We start from the raw sequence: 17868 nt of genomic DNA on the forward strand, positions 1-17868 counted from the left end.
GCTGCTTTTGTTCCTATGCAAATACATATTATCAGAATTGTAGGATTTGGCTTTGTAATATCTGTGCCTGCACTTTTTGGCAAGTGCACTATGTCATTATTTTTCATACTTCTTAAATATGAGAAGATTCTCTGGTCTTAGATTTAAATTTCACTTAAATTGTGTTTCAAAGTCCTTTTATGGTGCACTTAAACTCTGATCTAGAAAACTCTCCTTGGCGTTAATCCTCACCTAGCATCTGTCAGTAAAATGCAATCTTTTCTTCTAGTTGTCAATTACCAAGTAGTAGGACCATCTCTACAAGTTCTATCTTGTACAAGTACAGAAAATTCCCCAAATGTAACCAAAAAGGCCTGGATGGGGGGGGAAGAGTGGCATTGGCTTTGGGACAAAAGCAGTTTGCTACACCTCTTGGTTATCTAATTCATTCCATACACTTCATAAATTAATATATTGGTTCAAGTCAGACTCAGTTGTCTGATCATTTGTGCAGTTCACTGGAGAAAGATCTTCCCTTTCTCTTCTGAATAACTGAGTCTGTGTCTGCAGAGCAAAAGAGGAGTGGATGAAAAATCATTACCCAACACACAGTTACATCACCCCTTTGTTTGGATGCTTTGGCATGGAAGACACTGTAAACGCATAAAATAACTGTAAATGAAAGCTCTGTGTATAAAATATAATTGTAACAAGAATTCTGCATCCTTTTGCCTCCAATCATAGGTTAGTGTGTTTTTCTTTTCTATAAACTGCCTGACAGGTTTTTTCCAAGATGTGAATGTATTTGTGAGGCAGAAAAGCATGCCAGTGCTTCTCTCAATGAGGAATTTGCAGAGATGCAAAGTCCCAAGTGATTTAAAAGAATTGGCAATGATTTTCAGCTAATCCAGAATAAAAATATAACTGTAAAAAGAAATATAACTATAATAATTTAATTTTCTTGATTTTATTTTTCTTTTCAAGCTATCAAAAAGAAATCAATAGTAAAGTAGAAAGTGCATATTCTTCTTCTTGAAGACTTGATTTACTTTCAGCAATTAATATTTTAGTTCTTGCCAGCTTTCCAAGCGTGGTTCTGATTGTGATGTGAAAGCAAGTAGCTGCAGATTACTATGGTGGATAATACTTTCATTGTAAATAAAGTAAAGCCCAGGTGTAAGTCATCTTTGAATTAGTTAAAGCTGGAGGTAGGGCAGGTGTGCTGCAGAGCTACAGCAGCATTTGCTGGGGGCAGGGGCAGTTTGTAGCTAAGGACACAACACAAGAGGCTCTGGCTGTTGGAGTAAATTCAACACATTTTCTTCTTACTTCTGGCAACTTTCTGCTGTCCTTAGTCAGGTAAGGAAGCCAGAGTAAAAGCAACATAATTGTATTTAGAACACTTTGTTTGGTGCATCAAATTTGGCTCTTGTGCATTTCTTCCTGCAACCAAATTGCTATTAGGTAATTCAGCCTAAGTGTCAAGAGTAAGGAGAGTATCTGCTACATGCAGGACTGCCCACTTACAAAAACACACACAAACAAAACACTTAATCCTGGACAACAGAGAAGCCTAAAGCCACACCAAGGTGATACAAATGGAAGAGAGTAATTTGGATAATAATTTGAGTTTCACACTTTTTATACAAGATATAGATCTTATTTTCTGACTCCACTTCCTATAGTACATTCACATGTGGGGTTTTTATTTCCCTGGCAAACGTGGGTGTTTTCCAAAGGCTACAGAAGTAGCAAAGCAGGAGGCCATGGCTGCAGAGATAAGAACAGGGTGCAAAAGAGAATGCTCATAGACATAAACCCCTGAATTTTTATATTTTAAAGCATATGTCCAATTGGAATTAGGAACAGAATAGTTATTAGCTCGAATACCTGCAACAGGATCTAAGATTTTGAGAGCAGTGTACAGGGGGCTGTGAAAGCTGCACTTTGTGTGCTGAGGCAGCACCATCAAAAGGGCTCTGGAGCTGCCTGTGTCAGGAGGACAGAGGCTGGTCCTGCCAAGATCTCCAAATGCACGCTGTCCTCTGATTAATGCAAGAGATTCAGCTCCCTGGAATCTCTTAGGAGGTCTGATGTGAGAATTGACATTTAACTTCCTGAAAAGCATTTTGGAATTACTTGTCTGGCACTTTAAGTAGCCACAAAATATTGGTAGTGTACAATCATCCTGAGGCAGAGAGCACCAGTTCCTGCAACACAGGAATTGTTATGCTAGTGCCATTTCAATGAAATTTGGGGAAGGTTAAGAGTACTCCAGTGTTGGTACTTACACAAAGAATATTGAGGAAAAAATTAAAATTAGAAAATAAATAGTAATCATTATTATTAAAGGACATATCAGGTACCATAGACTGCTACTCTGTGTCTGTAGCTGAGAAAGCAAGAAGTCCTCACTCCAATGCCTAGCACATTAAGTACCTTGTGGATCAAAAGCATGCTGTGTGTTACAATTACTAACAATGTTACACAAAATTGAACAAATTGGACACATTTTGGAACATATGGCAATTTCTGCTAACCTGCCTCTCTGTTGAGTCTGCCTTCAGACCATACTGGTTGTGAGCAGCCTCTTAAAATGCATTTGGTTTTCCCTTTAAAATCTTTTCATCATGGCTGTTCTCAAAGATACTGCACTTAATTCAGGGAACCAATGGCCTCATGTGGTATGGCAATCATTGTATTCTTCTGATGCTAACAGAATTGAAATTTTTTAAAATCTTATCATTATCCTTCAGATTACTTCATCTAGGCCAAATAACAGATATTTCTTCATCAAGTATCAGACTAGTAGGTAGCCCCCTAATTCTATGAAAGACAGACGGACAACAAGTTTGATAAAATACGTTTTCTGTAGAACTGCCAATTTCCTTCCCTATGTTTTTGTTCTTCCAGTGTTTCATCAGTTTTTGTTGTTAGCTTGTGAATGTCACTATCTTCTTTGGGAAGTTACCTAATCTATCCCAGTGCTTTAGACTTGCTAGTTTCACAGGGATTTTGAATGTTATTTTCCACAGCATTCTGTGAACTTTTTTTAACTCCACGCATTTTTCTTTCCAAACAAGTGATCCATACATTATTGAAGCAAACTGAACTAGCTGGTGTGCTCTCATTCCCAGTTAGTTCCCCTCTTGCCTATAAGGACTGGATCTGGAAGTCTCCAATTCATAAACATGAAAATGGTGATTATTTTCTCATCTAGTATGTGCAGTTATTTGTGCTTAAATAAAATCTGATTTAGATCCAGAAAGTGGCTGCCATAGAGGCTTCTAGAAGGAATTTTGCTCTTGAAAGACACAGAGCAGAGAAAAAAATTTAACTATTATATTATGATAATTTCTAGTTACTGCTTGCTGTCTCTGCTTGACCAAAGACAGCATTGACCCGGTAGGATGCCTCCTGTTAGTGTAGAAAAATACCTTATGGGTCTCTTGCCCCCTTACTCTAGGTTGTTCAACTATAACCCTCAATGACAAAGCCACAGATACCTGGCTGTGTCTCAAAGGCATTAAATTCCCTCTAACCAGCCTCACACCAAAACCTCAAATAGTTGGCTCTGATGGATGGTGTTATAATGAGGGTGGAGCTCTGTTCAATGGCCAATTTATTGCATCTTAATGGTCTAACATGCTTTTATTTCATATCTAAGACAACAAATGCTGCCATAAAGTTTGGTTTAAAGCAGGTCTGTTTTGCAAAACGAGTCTTGCATACAGAACAAAACACTCATTGTTGCTTTACTGTTTAAACCTTTATTATTGTTTTTTTTTCTTGGTACAATGGGCTTTTATGCACCAAACAGCTGTGTTCATCATGTTTATTTAGAAGGCATCCATTGTAGTGGAAAAAGTCTGGAGGACAAAAATCTTGAAGTACAAGACTACTCTGTGGGTGCTGGCACTTTTATTTTTTTTCTGTCCTGTTCCTTTGGTCAGTATGCAAGTCACATACACAGGCAGTGCCATGCAGACTTGCAAACCCTGTATAATAGCAACTTTTCACAAGTGCTGTCTCTTATTCCAAGTGTTCTTCTCCAGAAAGTTTCAATTGCAAGGCAACATACAGGACACACAACTATTTTACAGCCTATGATCCTATCATTTTTCAATCTGTTGCTATTTTGGACCCTCATTAGGTCACTTTCCAAATATTGTGTACAGCTATGTGTCAATCATTGTCACAGCTCGGCTCCAGGCTAAGCCAACCCAGGACAAAACCGTGAGGGGGAAAAAAATGCCAACCAAAGCAAGCACTTTGTAGAAAACAGTCAACAGTTTGACTGTGGAAAGCTATGTGTTGTTCCAAAGATAGCATAAGCCCACTTGCTGCAGAAACAGCATACAGTACTAATGCTCTCCAAAATAATTTTATGTGGTTGAAATGTGTAGTGCATACCCAATGGCATCTGCAAATAAACAGATGTTAGAATCTCAAGAATTAGGAGCATGACATTGTCGGAAACTCTTGGGTGACTCCTGCCAAAAAGCAGTCCAAGTTTCCCGTTTCTGGAAAGAACAGAGCATCTAACATATTGGCAGAACTTCTTTTGAGCAACAGTATCTCTAGCACCTTCTAAAGCCTTGAATGAAAGCTGCTGTATAAGCAGGCAGTGCTAGCCTGGGAAATTAGAGGGTTCCCTACTTCCAGCAGGGCAGATGCATTCCCATGCCATAGGAGATAGCTGTGCTCCTTGCCCTCTTTTCAGGTTACCATGTATTAAGACACAGTTGAGGTGAATACTGGAAACATAGAAGTGTCTCCATCAGCCACATAGTCAAAGCTATCGTCACAGGCTGGAAAATGAATGGCAACAAACTAACATGCTTCATCTTTTAAAAATAATAAAACAGCTGCATAGAAAGAAATGGCTTCTTATTTTCTGAATGGTGAATGCTCTTGGCTTTCTGCAGAGATGGAATTCTCAGTTGCTGCTGCTGTTCATGTGCCTCAGGAAACTGTAACGATGTTAAAAAGAGCAGAATAAAGCTTGTGGATGATAGGAATCCACACAGAAGGTGACTTCTGGGATCTGAAAACAGCACAGCTGTGGGGAAGCTGCACAGGGACTGACTGCTTTGAGCTGGGGCAGAGACAAGGGCCTGAGGAAGGCCTGGCATAGCAGGCAAATTATTTTCCAGAAGAAAGGTTAGGGGAGAAAATGGAAAGAACTATGAGCCAAGTGGAAAGGGAGTGTGACAAAAGGATTAGCCCTGTACTTGCACAGAGTATAGTAGAAGCTGAAAATGAACTTGGGGAACTGTCAGGAAGAGAAAACTGTTTCTCAGAGACTGTTTCAAAGACTTCCTGAATGCAGACTTGTTTCTTCCTTTTTCTCCCCAAAAATAAAGGACCTGCTGTGAGCAGAATGTATCCCAATTTCAACAAACACGGGCCTGAAGTCCCAATCTGGAATCCATGCTGGCTGAACTCCTGGAGGCTTGCTGCTACCTGGGTACCATCAAGCTTGAAAGCCAAGCAGGAAGGGGTAAAATCTACAATTTGTCATCAACAGGTAGGTAGCTAATAGTTTAAATTGCACTGCCTGCTAATCTTTTTGTAAAATCAATGTGCTTGTTAGGTCTATATGTTGTTGAACTGCCCATGTCATGTCATGCTTAATAAGACTTAATCAGGTTGAATGGGTTTTGAGCCACATAGTCTCAAAAATAGTATCTATTTTGAGATTGGATGTGCTTTGTTAAATTCTTAAAGAAGAAAAAACGTCTAATTAAAGGAAAACGCATCTATATAACTCTGGTTCTCAACTGTTAGCAGCTCTATTATGAGAGCACTTGGGGAATTTGATTTCGTTTTAATTAATAACTCCATAACTTTGCTGACAGAACAGAAGGGTGTACTTTGACTGAGAATACATTTAAAGTCGATGTTTAACATAAAAGGTGCTGGAAGGACTTTGAAATGTCATTCTGTGGGAAGTGCCAGAGCAGGTTGGGATGTATAGTCCATCTGACCATATCAAACAAAGCCGCTGTTGAATGCCTCCGGCAAGAGTCCCACAGTGGGGTGCCAAAGTGTAGCTGGGTCTTTTCTGGAGAGGCTGGGAGCTGCGGGGTGTGAGGTGCCACCTTGCAGTACTCCACACATGTGAAACCCCTCCAATGCAGAAGTGCTTGACCTCAACAACTTCCTGCGACAGGGAGTTCCACAGTGAATTGTCTTTGCATATCCCAGTTTTTTAGCTTCCTTCCCTTTGGTTACATTTAGTCCTGTTTTGCGTTACAAAACGTGCACAAAACTTTTTTGCTGTTTGTATCACGTTCCTGTTTATATTTCTTCCTTTCATATAGTGCCTGCCTTTGATCTCTCATAAGCCATATGTAGTCTCGTATCAAGTTTTTTAAGTAACGCTTTAGGAAAAAAAAAACTAAAAGGGGGGGGTGGCGGCGGTGGTGGTGGCACTTTTGCACGTTATGACGGATGTAGCACTTTTTGCGCGTCCTGCCCCCCGTCCCTCCGGCTGCGCACGGGAAATCCGTGTAACCATTGACCAGACTGTCAACACGGGCGCCCCGCGCCGCTGGCGGGCGGCGGGAGGAGGCGGCGGCCGCGCCAATGCCGCGGCGGCGCCTCGCCCCGGCCCGTTAGCGGGACGGGCAGCGAGGGAGCGCCGGGCGGGAAGGGGCCGGCCGGGACAAGGAGCCTGCGCGGGTGGCCGAGCCGCCCCGGCGTGCGCGGCGGGGAGCGGGGCTGCCCCGCTTGGAGCGGGTCGGTGCCGGGCCGGGGAAGGGGCAGGAGGCTGCCGAGGCATCATGGCGGTTGTGGCCCGGGGGGGCCGGGGGCTCCGCGCCGGGCGGCGCGGCGGACTCACCTCGCTCCGCTGGAGCTGGAAGAAGCTGTTGAGATAGCTGGAGCTGAGTGAGGAGCCCAGCTCCGGGGTGCTCTTGGTGTAGCCGAGGTCGGGGTGCTGGGACGAGGAGGGCTCGGGTCTGAAGGCATCGAAGGCGCTGGCCTGGTGCGTGTCTTGCAGCGAGAGATAGACCCAGTTGAGGAGCTGGGCGGGCTGGTACACGGGCGCGGCGCTGGTGTCGATGGTTGACAACAAGCTCATCTTTCCCCCCGGCTCCGCCGGCGCGGCTGGCCCCGCGGTGCCGGTCCCCCTCCCCGCGCTCCGGCAGTGCCGCTCTCCCGTCCCTGCCCGGGGCGCTTCCTCCTGGCCGTCCGGAGGAGAGGACGGGCCGGGGGCTCGCTGCCGCGCCCCGCGCCGCTCTCGCTCCCCTAAGGCCGGCGGCGCCCGCGCAGCCCCAGCGCTCCGCGCAGCACGGGCATCGCTGCCGCCGCCCGCGGGCTCCGCAGGAAACTTTGTGCGCGCTCCGTCCCGCCCGCCCGGCCGGTGCCTGCCCCGCTATCTGTCTTTATTCCCACTCCCGCAGGCAGCGGCGGGGAGGGGCTGCCGGCGCTCCGGCGGCGGCGCCGCGCCCCCATAGGCCTCCCGGCCGCCGCGGGGGTGCAGGGGCGTCCCGGCGCCGCTCCGCCCCCGCCCTGCCCGCCCGAGCGCGGCCGGAGGAGCGTGTGCGGCCGCGGTGTCCGCGCCGCCGGCCGCAGCTGTCCCCGCACCACCGGCCCCTCGCCCGCCGGGGTCGGACCGGCTCCCTCGCTCGCTCCCCGGCCTTCCTTTTCCTCCTTCCTTAATATTTTTACGCCGAACAGGCGCAAAGCCCTCCCGAGAGCTCCTCGCTAGGCCCTTTTGGGCTTGTTTTTAACTCGACAACTTTCGCTCGGCTCTTGTCAGCCCGCCCTCTCTTTTTATTCTCATTTCTGTTTCTTGCTGGTGCTGGGAGTTCATTGCAATGTGAGGTTCCTTCTCGTTAAATCTCTGTCAGAGCTCCAGGTTTGCGAAGCCCTGCGCGGCTGCTGAGGTTGTGCCAAGCCGTGCAGAGTTGGGGTTTTCCAAATAAGGCAGGCGAGCGGCGCGATGTTCCCTTTGAAATCCATCTAGGTAGCCCTGGCGTGGGCTCTGGGGGAGCCTGGCTGTGGTGGGATACCCGGGAGTTAAAGCTCAGTAGGCCTTTTAAGGAGTCGGTAGCACAAAAGAGGATGATGAATGGGATTCCTGCTTTAGGAAGGAGCCTGAGTGGGTAAGCTGGTAATTACAGTTCATAAACTCTTCCCTGCTGCCCTCCCTCCGATGAGTGGAACAGGGCAGCTATTTCTTGCTTTGGTACAAACACTCTAGTAATCAAACTAGGAGTTTTCAAAGGAGCTCCCAGGAGGTAACTTAAAAACTTGATCATAGCTCCTTGTGCTCTTTGCTGAGTGACAAAAGGGTAGAAATTAATGTATCTTCCCAATATGGTTTTGGGGAAAAAAGGCCTTCTTTACTTAGATAAGAGAAAAAAAATCTGAGCTTTGAAACATCAAAGTTGGTATCTTGGTTTGCTGTAATAAGCCATATGTCTCTGCCAAGATAGGAGAAAAGTCACTCTTCTGAAAAGCCCTGGTTACAAGCAACAGAAAATGAGGGTCAGTGTACACACTATAGAAAATGCTGTTCAATTGTCAGCTGCAAACACCAAAGATGGATGCATTCAACTTTTGAGAGCTGCTAGTTAGGGCAGCAGAACTCTCTGCTTGCAGGAATTTAAATGCAGGTGGAGATTCTAACTTTCCACAACTGCAAGGTCAAGCTCAGAACAGCTGAATCAAACTGAATTCCTTTAGTGAGGCTACTTTTTTTTCCCTTTCTTTTCTTTGGGCTTTTAAAAAAATTATTTTAGTGTCAAAGTCCTTGCAGCACAAATGCAGTTCACTCTTTTGTATACTCTCTTGGTTTAGAAGCCCTTTGAGGCACATTTAAATATGTGTACATCAGTATGAGAAGGAACAAACTTCTACCAGTGTAAAGGGTCTTTATACTGTGTCCACACAGAGATCATATCAGAAGAATTCAGTCAAATTGCATCCCATACTCAAACAGTTCCATAGTGTTTTAAAGAACAAGGTGGATGAGGCTTAGTGACTTAAATTGTGGAGGAAGATTTTCCATGATTTGCTGGTAAATGAAGAAAAACCCCAAGAAACCGATATCACGTCTGAGGAACTTGCCTTTCTGGCAGATGGTATTTAAAAAATCAGGATATGGTAGAAAGTCCAGAAGGGGGAACTAGGCTGAAGCTGTTTGTTTTGTTGTTGTGGACTTGTTTGGATTTTTTTTTTTGTAGGCATGCTAATTCCTTCCTTAAAGACAATTTCTATTCTTTTTACTTCCCTCTTTTACTTGCTAAGTTAAATACATGTATTTGTATTTGGCAGCTCCACTATGCACTCTGTTTAGTAAGATGCTGTGAAGGAAGTAGGAATTCTGAACAGTCAGAAAAGATAACACAATTGGGTTCTTGTAGCAATAGAGGTCAAAATAGAGCGGTCAAGGTGATGCAATGTTTTGGATGAAGAGTTTTTGGTATATTTTGATACTTTTTCTCCCTAAATGAATACAGCTCTTATTGTAGGTGGTTGGATTGCTTTAGTTAGACAACACAGAGATTGCTGTGGTGCAGGGGAAGGTGGAGTTATGGTGCATTTATTGCAGCAGCTGCATTCATGAATGCAGCAATGCCTTGTGATGTGAGGGGCACCGTGTGCTCCACCAGCTGCATTTGAACACCAAGAGCTTTTGGCTGTCATTGCCCCTTGGCAATAGCCCTGGTGGCTTCTAGTAACCATGCAGAGGAATGAGTAAATTGAATAGATGCTTTGTTTGGCATATCAGGAAAAGGAGAGGCTGCAAATGCATGCATTATGAGGAGCCGAGCTGAAAAACACCCACTCTTTGAGGTTCAGTTGTCATCCTGGTCTCCTGTGCAATTCCTTCTGGAACAGTTTCAGGCAGTTCCTTCTCATTTCTGTATTTAATACTGCTCTTAACTTAGCAAAATTCTGCTGCCACACTTGTTTCAGTCCACTTAGGTTCAAGATAGCAGTTTTTTCATTGCAAGTCCACTCTTCACCTCTGGGAGTCATAGATGAGTGAGGAGAAGATGGATACAAATGGTCTGTTGAGCAGAGACATGACAGTACTGAAAAAAAGGTGCTAAGGTCAATTGCATCTATTCTTCTCAGAAATACTTGAGACAAAAGTGCCCAATAAGGTAGTGAGATGGCTTTGAAATATCTTCCAGGCATGCACAATATCTTGCTATTGATTATTTTGGGATGGAGTATAAGTGATATTAACTACATGGATTTTTCATCAGCCTTATGTTGCCAAAACATCTGTAAGTCCTCTTGGTTTTATTTGAGTACTGCTAATGAAGTAAAAAACAACTGGAACTTGAACATCAAAATTTGACTAAATGGAATAGCTTAATTGACTTGGAAAATAGAAGCCTTGAAACAAGTCAAAGGCAAACACAGGAACAGGATTCAGCTGTTTCAGTCCTATTGTTTAAGTGATCATGTATTTATCCAAAATCTTCTTATAACTGCTCGCTCAGCCTATCCCTGTAGTGATATGGACATCTTGTAGCTGCATCCTTCCCACAACATCTTTGCAAGAGTGAGGAACATAATTTTTCACTTCTGGCCAGGACTAGTTTAATAATCTAATGTATTTATGTTCTTGCTTGCAATGTTCATACCTTTAGATGATGTCAGCCTTTAAACTATATATGTGATTTAAATTTTTTTTAAAGAAAATGTTTATGCTCCTCCATATTTTAAAAATGAATGTGCCCTACTACAAATATCCTGGATTTTTTTCCTGTGCTTTTAAATTTGTCTTGGTCTGAATTGCTGTCTTCTTAGTCATCTCCCAGATTAGATGGGGCTCCAGTAGGAAAATAGAACAAATATCCAAAACTGCCAGTAAGACTAGAGAACATGGGTAACTTGAGCCCACTGTATTCTCTGGTTTCTGTAATCAGGATATACATAATGCAATAGGCTGTTCATCTGCAGTGTAGCTGAAATATTCCAAACAAATGTTTTTCATCTGCTGCAGCAGAGATTATCTTATTATGAAATAATTTTGCTATGTGGTGGAAACTGTGTGAGCACTCCTTGAATTATGAGAAGGCAATTCAGCAGAGTTGTAAACTGTGAAAGCACATCTGCATGTGGCATTTGTGAGTTATGGATGTTAAAACCACTAGTGTTTTCTGGGTAGGTACCACAGTTCCACTGCCAGCAATGAAACGTAGCAGAAACCAAAGTTAGTCCAAGTGAGTCTGGGAAATGCTTGTGCTTGGGTATGGAGCACCATGGATTTTTGCTCCTATCTAAAGGATCAGCTGCAACCCAGTGCTTAAGTACAAAAGTAAAAATTCCTGTTTTCTTCCTCCTATAGTTTTGACATAGAAAATCCTGGAATTACATGGGTATAAGGGTATAGTTCATCCATATGTAGAATGTTAGTAAATATATACCATATGCAGTAATGATTTGCTGTGGATAGTGTGTGAAGCACAATTCCTGCAAGACTGTCTCAAGCCACCAAGTAGGTAATTGGTGTAACAGATCCTCTTGGAGCACACGGATCCTGCACCTGGCCAGTTTGTGGTTTCAAGTCCTGGGGCCTCCTTGCTTGCTCTCTGTTAAGATGTCAGTGCATTGCTGAGTAATTGCATGAAATAAGCCCTGGATCTGAGTAGCTGTGTGAGAAATAGCGGTTGATCTTTCTGTATTGTTTTACAAAGCTTCCTGTACCTTCTTCAGCTGCAGCACATTCATCTGAATTGTTCCATTATTTCAGTTTTGTAAGGCAGTATCTCCTTGTTTCTAGTACTGATCTAAAAGTTCAGCATCCATGTCCAAAACAGTAGCTGAGGTATCTTGTTCCTTCTCCTTAGCCCATACTAACCCCTTTCACATGTTTGACCCAGGAATCCAAGAGAGGGAGTGCAAGGAAAAGAGCAGAGATAAAAAGAGCAGTAGCAGTTAGGGAGAAGTGGGTGCAGGGGAGCCCATCTGCCTTACCTGGAAGTGTCTGCATTGGAACAGCTGCTGATGGTGCTTCTGCAGCCAGAGGAATGGCAGGCAAGTGGGGGCCCAGGGATTTTGTGTCACCTGGGGATCCCTGTAATCTGCCTTAGGCTCTAGGAGACCCCTTACTGAGGGTTAAATGGCCTCAGTGCTTTGTAACTGGTTCCCAGCTGAAGAATACGTTAGGTGCTATTTATGGAGCCCCTTAAAGACCTTGGTGTTAAAGAATGCAATAAAAATCCTCCAGCAGCTGCCCAAGGAGGGAAAGGAGGATTCTTTACTCGATCCTTTTGAAAATGCATGGAGGGTTTCATTTGCATTTTTCTATGTGTCCCTCTACTGCATACAGTATTTCTGCCCATCTACTTCTCTCACCAATTCCATGGCATTGCAAGCTCCAGGAGACAGAGATAGTGCCTAATTGTTTGCCACTTCTCTGCTTTTCCCTAGGAGCTCCACCAAATCTTTTTCTTACACCCTGCTTGCTGAGGTAGACCAAAGCTTTGAGTTAGAGCAACTGCAGGAGACAAAAAATAATGCCAGAGATAAAGGTACATGAAATGGTGATTAGTTGATGGTACAGGCCATAGTGGTAAATAGGAGATGAAAATAACAAGAGGGAACTGTTGAGACCTGCAAACAGAGTGGCTGTGCTGGGATTGGAAGCTGGGATTGTATCTGTAATTATCTTTTGATTAATGGAGGGTTTGACTGCTTTTTGAGAAGTCAGATGGGGCTGGAAGCAGTATTTTATTCATGCTATGGCAATCTGCTGGCACCCCAGCCATCACAGAGCATACTGCTACTCCCTGTGTCAGTGCTGCACTCTCACTAATTTCTTCTTAATGCTTTCTTTACATACCCAGGATTGTCATTGGGTTTGTTTTTTCTGTTTTATCCCCACTTTCTCTTAGTCTGGATAACAGAATGATTTATTTGTTCATGAGTGTAAATATTTATCCATGCCGAGCTGCCATGTTAATTCTAGAGCAGGCTAGAATTAGTTGCCAATCTTAATTGGCACTAACCCTGTTGCAGGGAAGTTTGTTTCCTAGGTACTTTGAGTCAGCACAATATTTATATCAGACTTGAAAACTCTCCAAGCAGGTTTCAGGCAATTCTTCAAATAAAAGGAATGAACTGCAGATGACTGAAGACACAGGGTTTTTTTTTTTCTGAAACTTGGACCTCTGTCTCACACAAGGGCTCAGTTCTTGCCTCAGTCAGCACACCTCACACACCTACAGAGTTTGCCAGGACCATCTGCATTTGGGTGGGCTGGTGCAGGCAGTGGAGTGGCAGTAAGCACTGATGCTTTTACAGCTCTGTGCAGGAAGAGGCTGTTCCCTGCTACCATCCCACCAAGGGCCTAAAATCATCAGCTTTTATAACACATATGTGCTGTACAGGTTTTGGATTAGATTTACTACATCAGTCCTGGTATATGGTTTTATGAGAACAGTGCTATTGGTGCAGACAAACATGGACTAAATTCTAGTAAAAAACCCTTCCCATGTATATAATCTGTCAATCATAGATAAAAGTCACAGTGATATTGCATAAATTAGCACTGTTAATGGAACACTAGAACTACTTCAAAACATTAAAAACTGTCCTCTACCTTTTTAATCCGGGGTTTTTTTTCACCTCAATTACGACAATTGACAGACATCATTCTCTCTCTTGTTTAGTAGAAGCACTACATTCCAGTCACTCACCAAGAAAAAGGAAATATTCACAAGGAAAAAAGTGATCTTTTAAAGCCTGTGTAAACACAATTCTTGGTATAAAACTGCTTGCCTCGATCAAGTCCCTATTCATGTTAGTCCAGTTTAATTCAACTGAAGGCAAAACAGGAATTTCTAGCAAGACATTTTCTTTGTTTCTTCAATGCAATCCTGAATAAGAAAAATTAAGTTATAGTGAAGATTACAGTAGCTAAATGAACCACAAGAGTATAGGCACACGTGCCTTAGGGAAAAGTATACCACTCTTCTTGGTGTAAAACTGGAATATTTTGAATTCTTATGGTAATTTTTCTTGCCTGCTAACCTGAAACTTTATTTTTACTCTCTGTGTTGACCTAAACACTTCTGCAGACCCTACAATGAACCTCTTAAGCTAAGACTGGTGCCAGCCATGAGTACTGACCTGACCCTGTCCAATGCAGTGAGACAAGGAACTTCTTCTCCTATAAAGGGCTGAACAGGCCTACCAGTGTCTCTATGTGAAACACAGCTGTTAATTTGAAGTGTTAACATGTACCACCTGGTCCTGTGAGGATGGGATTAGCCAAGGGTATCATTAACACTAATAACTTGTTGAATGAAAAATAAAAATGAAAGCTGAGGAAGTCTGCAAGGGTGTAATTGCTCCAAAATTAACTTTCCAATATTTCTACCTTATGGAATGTCATATTTGCTCAGAAATGTAGACAGCCAATGAACAGATAGTATGTTTATTGATGAACAAGTGAAAAAAGCATACTGTTTATTTTCCCACCTTTAATATTGATTGCACCTTGTTTTCTTCCACTTGTCTCAGCCCAAGCTGTAGGTCAGGGCCAGCTACAGAGTGACTGTGTAGCTACAGAAACACATTGTCCAGCTGATGTGTGTGTCCGCCTCACTGTTTCTGCCACAGCATCCCTGTCACTAAGTCCAAAACATTCATCCCAATCAGCACTGTCAGAGACATTCCTTAAAAGTGTCAGAAGTGAATTGTGAGGTAAATAAGGACATGAAGAAATGGGTGGATGTCCCAATGAAATCTTAGTTCTCCCCTTACAAACCAGAGCAAAAGGTCTTGCACTTTTTAACCCTGGGAAGTATAAAGGGTTAGTATAGAAAATCATAGCTTAAATCTTTTCTTGATGGTTTACTCCTATGCTGGTTGCCTTTCATGCCTTCAGGTGAAACATCTTTCAGGAAAGGTGCTTCAGTTCAGTAGCACAAACACCAGTGCTGTCAAAGGTACTGTGTGTTCCTGCCATTGCCAAATTTCAGCTTTGCTCATGGCACAGTTATGTATTGTATTCACAAAAAAAAATCCCATCTCTGAACGTTTTTAATTAAAAAATGCTACAATAAAATTATATTCAACAAGAATGTATCCAGTTCTCTAGCAAAATGGGACACTACTCGAGCAAACTGAGCTGGTTTTGTTACATTGTTTCTGAGTTAGTTTTTTTTAGTAGAAATTTCACTATGTTGATTGATAATATTTTCACAGAAAAACCTAAATTAAAATCATACATGTTGAGTCTGTGGGTCCCCAAACCAGCTAGATTTTCCAAAAAACAAAAAAGAAAGGTTGAAATTTTAGATAGTAATTATGTATTTCTTTTACATATGTGGAATATGCAATTTGCTTGCTACCACTTCTAGTGATGCAGATTAAATTAATGAACATATGAAATTGTTGAACCCTTTTTCTGACAGTCTAGCTTGTTTTTGCTTAGTTGCTAATGTACTTTGAATCAAGGACATGGCAGTGAGTAGGAGTTCAGCTGCTAGTCTGCGTTCATCTTTGCTGTCTTAGGTTCAGAGGAAAGGAGAATTCATTTTAAAAACCCTTCAAATGTTAGAAATGGGTTATTATCTCCCATTTTAAGAATCAGAACACTGTCATGTACAGATTACTTCCAAAGGAACAGATGCAAATTGGTTTATATGGTCTGAAAGTTGGGGTGAAGGATATTGCCCCTCATTAATGACAACCAGAGGGGTCCAGAGCACAACTGAAGGCTCTGCAGAAAAAAGTTCATGTTCTGCTTTACCACTGGTGTAATGTTATATGTGCCTGTCATTTTGCCTCTGGTGTAAACACGTGTGTTTTGACTGTATCTATATTAAAATACAGCAAAGTGGGATGACAAACAGTAACATCCCCAAGGAGGCACAGCACAAGCAAGGATCATGCTTTTCAGCTGTTTCTTTCTAGGTCATGAATGACTTGCATGAAGATGTTGGTATCCTGCATCTGTTTCCCTATTTTGCCAGATGTTTTGAGGTGAGATAAGAGGATTCATGCAGCTAGGAAAAAAACCCCACAACTACTTATCTGTATTGTGGTTTTTCTTGTGTTAGCAGAAAAATATCAGGCATCCCTTGGCAAACTGAGTGTTGCCAAAATGTTTCACTTGTCTTAAGCTCACCTAAATTTAGTAGAGAATTCAACAATATATTAGAAATAAAATCCTTTATTTATTTTAGAACTTTCTTCTTGATGAACTGAAAATATGACTGTGCTGCAATTATTGCCAAAATTATGATTCTCTTTAAAAAGTCTTTTGAGTAGAACTGACAGTGACAACTAATATCCCCAGTAAAATGTTGTGGTTTGGCTTTGATTTGTGGTTAACTGTGGCTGGGGTGTCAGCTGGAGTAGCAATTTGCAGAAGTACTTCCAAAATCATAATTAATTTTCAGCTGTAGTTGGACAGTTTGAACAGGGTTCAGATTTGGTTCTGTTCTCTGTTTTAAAATACCTTTATCTTGTACTGCTTGTACACTTCAAATATTCTCTTTTTTCTTCCACCATCATAGCTATGTGATTGCAACTCTTTATTAAAGAATGGCTCTAGAAGACCAATAAATAAATGCTTCATGCTATACCCCATCAAGATCTGCTTTCTGGATGGCTTGATGGCTGTATGGTGGCAGGAGACTTTGGTTACATTGGGACATTTTTAAATTAACACTCACACTTTAACATGAATAATTGCTTTTCCTCATAATAGCAGTCAGTCTGTAAGGACCAATAAATTCCACTGAGTTACCAGAGATAGAGCTTAGTCTCCTTGGGTTCTATAATGCATTTTTAATTGGAGTACTATTGCTCTGTGGTACTTGCATATTCCATTGAAAGCTTGAAAATCACTCAGTTAGAACTCAGGAGAAATTGAAAGAGTAATATATCCTGCCTAGGTGTCTTAAATTTTTAGCTTCTGGTGATTTTCAAAGTTTGGGAGAAAAGCCTTATTCTTTTCAATCTGCTTCTCTAATCATTCACTTCTCCTTACTGAGTTATTCTTTATCACTCTGCTCCTTTTCTTGGTCTGTAATAGTTTGGGTGCTTATTGTTTTGAATGTCTGTTTGGAGAAGTACCAGTCCAGCCCAAGGGGTGGATGGCAAATAGGATTACATCTGTGTTAGTGATTTAGTTCTTTTTAAAAGGATCAATGGATCTGGTATCCCCATCCTACACATTTTTTGTGGTTCTTTCTCCCTAAGGCAAATGATAGTCTTGCCATCTAGACCAGCAGTAAGAGCACAGATTTATTTAGCACATGCTATGGATGCTTTGAGATGTGAACAAAAACAAGTGAGAACAGCCCCAATAGTCATGGCAGGTAATGGTCCTGGATTAAAGCATTGGCATATTGTTCTCTAGGTGAGCCTACCTGAGACCAGAACATAACTCCACTGCTCCTCTGGCTTTCCTCCTGGCCCTTAAGAAAGATGAAGTGTATTTCTGTCACTTCTGTGCTGCTCCTGGGCCTAAATGCAAGTTTCTGCCTTTCCCCTTCCCACCCATTCAAGATGTATTATGGTAGTTCTCCCCCTTGTGTGGGTTTTTGTTGTTGTTGCTGGGTTTCTTTGTTTTGGCTCTTTGTTTGACGGGGTTTGTTTGTTTCTGAGGGTTTTGTTTGGGTTTTTTTGTTGTTGATTTCCTCACCCAGTTATACAGCTTTTTATGCTTTCTCTTCTGTGGAGGCATGAAAGACAGCTCTCAACCAAGCATTTTTGTTAGCAAGGGTTTCAAAATGGTAAGATGATCCCCCTCTGTGTTTTTGAAGAGCACAGAATATTACATGAAAGCTTGCCATACTGGCATTTCTGGAATCACAAAATGTTTTCCTGCTGTGATACCTTGAATAGTTTGTCTTTACTTGTACTATTTTCATGTTTCTTTCATTATGGAGGCTATTT

The 17868-nt window shown here is 42.3% G+C and overlaps 2 protein-coding genes across 2 annotated transcripts in view; one reads left to right on the plus strand and one right to left on the minus strand.

Moving 5' to 3' along the window:
* Nucleotides 1-7239, minus strand: part of ZCCHC24 (zinc finger CCHC-type containing 24) — a 107344-nt gene extending 100105 nt beyond the window's left edge. Inside the window, exon 1 of the mRNA XM_066555092.1 lies at nucleotides 6827-7239. Coding sequence (XP_066411189.1) covers nucleotides 6827-7066 — 240 coding nt within the window. The 5' untranslated portion in view covers nucleotides 7067-7239. The remainder of the gene's footprint in view (nucleotides 1-6826) is intronic.
* ANXA11 (annexin A11) overlaps nucleotides 5462-17868 on the plus strand; it is a 58009-nt gene continuing 45602 nt past the window's right edge. Inside the window, exon 1 of the mRNA XM_066555091.1 lies at nucleotides 5462-5509. The gene's annotated coding sequence lies outside the window, so the exon portion shown is untranslated. The remainder of the gene's footprint in view (nucleotides 5510-17868) is intronic.

Source organism: Molothrus aeneus, chromosome 8 (genome assembly GCF_037042795.1).
Source record: "Molothrus aeneus isolate 106 chromosome 8, BPBGC_Maene_1.0, whole genome shotgun sequence".
Classification (NCBI taxonomy): Eukaryota; Metazoa; Chordata; class Aves; order Passeriformes; family Icteridae; genus Molothrus; species Molothrus aeneus.